General features: G+C 41.3%; 1 protein-coding gene across 1 annotated transcript; it reads right to left on the bottom strand.

Annotated features, from left to right (window-relative positions):
* Positions 1–486: 486 nt before the first annotated feature.
* LOC113234254 (serine protease SP24D-like) lies at positions 487–3,061 on the bottom strand. Its single transcript, XM_026469552.1, has 3 exons — positions 2,956–3,061; positions 1,014–1,140; positions 487–690 (listed from the first exon to the last, which is right to left on the bottom strand). Exons 1-3 carry the CDS (start codon positions 3,033–3,035, stop codon positions 487–489), a joined length of 411 nt encoding a protein of 136 aa, XP_026325337.1. The 5' UTR covers positions 3,036–3,061.
* Positions 3,062–3,293: the final 232 nt, after the last annotated feature.

Raw genomic sequence — 3,293 nt, 5'->3', positions numbered from 1 at the left:
CCCCCCCACACCTCACCTGCTAAAATTTAGGTTTGCATTAAAATACCTCGCCGTAATTATTGACACAAATTAGAATCGTGTGAATTGGAAGGAATTTTTGTTTGTGTTCGATCCTTGTAATTAATAATTATTAGTAATACATAACCTTTGACTAACAATTATATGGACGTCGGGTCCGCGCTAAAAAGTGTCCGAACTTATAGGGCGTTAAAATCGTATACAGAGCGTCATTCACGCTTTAGTCTTCGTTTGTTCGACTGACAGCGAAGCAAGCAAAATTAGACAGCACTGCGATGACATTACAATTTAAATTCAACGTTTTAGCTTTTTCATATTCCTTTACATGTCACTACGTTTAAATAGGTTGACTTGGGACATTTTTTTCGTGGTTTTTGTATTAGACCCGTCGGCCATTTATTTGTAAGTCAATGTACATAACATAATAATATCACATCACAATGTTCAACGATATTGGAAAGTGATAATTTAAACAACCAAACTCACGGTATTGGTGTTGACCCTGGTACCTCCACTGAAGAGGGTAACGGACCCGTAAACGACTGTGAACTGACGAGCCTGGTTCCTTCCGTCCCACCAGCAGTGAGCGGCAGTGACGGCGCGGTTGTTTCTAAGCATCGAGGATCCGCAGACCGAGGTAGCGCCATTTGTCAAAGTGATGACCAGTCCACCCTGGAATCACCAACACACTTAAATTATGGGCCATTTCTTTCAAGGTGATAGTGAATAGGCATTAGTTAGGTTTACATGCTCCATCGTCGACCTCATCGTCACTTTCCATCAGGTGAGATGGAAGAGTCAAATGAGCAATTAATACATACATACGTATGACGCCTTTTTCCTATCGGGGTAGGCAGAGATAACTGAAATATATAATATAGATATATCGAGCTGTAATATCTTTAAAAAAATCTATATAAAGGTTTAAATCGAGGCGTTTCTTTCCATTGCAAAATACTTGGTTTTATTTCTCGACCCAATGGAATTATTCTCACCATATGCGGGTATTGGCCTAGGTTGGCGTTGGAGCCTCCAACGATTCTGACGCCCGTGAAGTCGGTGGCTTCTTCTGCTGCCTTGATGCGGGCAGCTTCCTCTATACCTATGGTCTCGTGGTAGTATCTGAAAGCATATTATTATATACATTGTCAATTTTTAAGTTTATTGAACGCCACTATGTTTGACCACCATGATATTCAATTGTTTTAGTAAAATTACTCCACTAGTTTGTTATAATTATTAATACAAACATCGAACACTAAGAAAAAAAATAATTCGATTCGGCGGGATTCGAACCAACGTCTTCCAGCAAACCAGCAAACGAACTAGCGGACCTTATGAATCTTTATATGTGCTTATTGCAGATATTTGTTTTTGGTTTTTAACGACTTTTTTGCCTTAGCACCATCTGTGAGAAGACTATTTCTTCACTAAGCCAGGCACAAAAGGACTTAAACACTCTTTTAAAAAGGCCGTTCTTAAGGTCACAAGATCTTAAGTTCAATTCACATCGGATGATTGCACCACTGAGTCTTTTGGAATAAAGTTATTACTATCTCGATGGTGCCATCCGAGGCCACTATACAAGTATTATCAATTTGCTTTGAAAGTAACTGTGCTCAGCAGGGTATTATCAAGGAACAGTCTCATATCATTCTACATAAAGTTTGTTTATAGTGTTTTGTTTTTGTTAGTTTGTTTATCCCTACCATTGACTTACAATTATATGGACGCCGGTTCGCGCTAAAAAGTGTCCGAAGTTATAGAGCGTTAAAATCGTATAAAGAGCGTCATTCACGCTTTAGTCTTCGTTTGTTCGACTGACAGCGAAGCAAGCAAAATTAGACAGTACTGCGATGACATTACAATTTAAATTCAACGTTTTAGCTTTTTCATATTCCTTTACATGTCACTACGTTTAAATAGGTTGACTTGGGACACTTTTTTCGTGGTCTTTGTATTAGACCCGTCGTCCATTTATTTGTAAGTCAATGATCCCTACCAATCTTTTGGTTATGAGGGAAGGGCACTATGATCTCGTGATGCGAGCTCGCTCGCACAGGAACCATCTAAGTCAGATCCTAACCCCGGATCAGCACGTTTGCACATACTTCATCTGATGCTCTGTAAGGCTAGTGCCTTAGGTGAGCCTCTCTGGGTGCACGTACAGCACCCTCCCTATTTTCCAGATAGGTACCAGAGCTGTAGGCTCCGCACGACTAACGGTTGCCACCGCTGAGCCGCCGACTCTAAGCCGACTACCAAATCTCCTCATTTTTGGCGGAGGTGTAAGACACGCTCACTTCTCGACGTGGCAGTGTCTTGCGACCATACCACACTACTGTCCGGACATACCCACCGACTTAAAGGGCAACTCACGTGCTCCGCGCGTCTAGGAGACTAGTAAGTAAGGAACAGTAAACACTTCTTCTTATCGTATCAATGGTACTGTAACCTTGAGACGTAGCTTAAGTTGCATAGCGCGAGGTACTCATACGTTATCATACATTATACTATTGTGGCCCGCAACTCAACTACGCCGACCGCATCACTAGTAGCTGCCATTAAATCCTTAACCGTGCAGGTGTTAGGGCACGCAGGGCTCGATGTGCACAATCCACAACTTGCCTCACTCTGGCTAACCTGAGTCCGAAGCCTATTGAAAATCTCACAGGCTATGGCAATTCGTGTCCAGGAGAAAGACTCTCGGAAAGCGGGCCAAATGTTGCACATCGTCTGAGGTGGCTCAATGCTCAGGGGATCGACATATTATTTGACGAAACTTTTCTGGCTCCGAAATGATCAGCAAGGTGATGAGTGTCGATAGCTATATTGTCTTTTTCGTCCGTTACAGTATTGCGGATGTGTCGCAGAGCAACGTCAGCTAGTGGATACAGTAATCTTACCGGGGTCCGCTTAAGGCAGTTAAGTACTTACCTTTCCCTGTTTGCATATGGGTCTTCCACGGGCACCGCCGCCGCCACACCAACCAATACCAAAACCAAGAAGAGTTTCATCGTGATAATCGAATGCAGAAGCGGCGGAACCTGCTTATATATATAAAATGTTTATCAAATAGATTACTTAGTAAACACGTAAATAAAGGAATTTTTTTATTAATTAATTATCTTGTCATGACAGCCTATGTATTAGGATTACACCTTAAGTAACAAGATAATCAATGACAGAATATGTTCAGATTAATTAAATGATAATTCAAGATAACTTGGTGAATCGGTAATTACTTGATAAACAATTTGTTTAGATAGGAAATT

Source organism: Hyposmocoma kahamanoa, unplaced genomic scaffold, assembly GCF_003589595.1.
Source record: "Hyposmocoma kahamanoa isolate Upper Pololo Valley unplaced genomic scaffold, ASM358959v1 82, whole genome shotgun sequence".
Classification (NCBI taxonomy): Eukaryota; Metazoa; Arthropoda; class Insecta; order Lepidoptera; family Cosmopterigidae; genus Hyposmocoma; species Hyposmocoma kahamanoa.
This window is presented reverse-complemented; position numbering and strand designations above follow the sequence as displayed.

Coding starts and splice junctions, on each gene's coding strand:
- LOC113234254 (XM_026469552.1), bottom strand. CDS start 3,035: ATGAAACTCTTCTTGGTTTTGGTATTGGTTGGTGTGGCGGCGGCGGTG. Junction 1,141..2,955: donor CCATATGCAAACAGGGAAAG/GTAAGTACTTAA, acceptor ATATGCTTTCAG/ATACTACCACGAGACCATAG. Junction 691..1,013: donor TAGGCCAATACCCGCATATG/GTGAGAATAATT, acceptor TGGTGATTCCAG/GGTGGACTGGTCATCACTTT.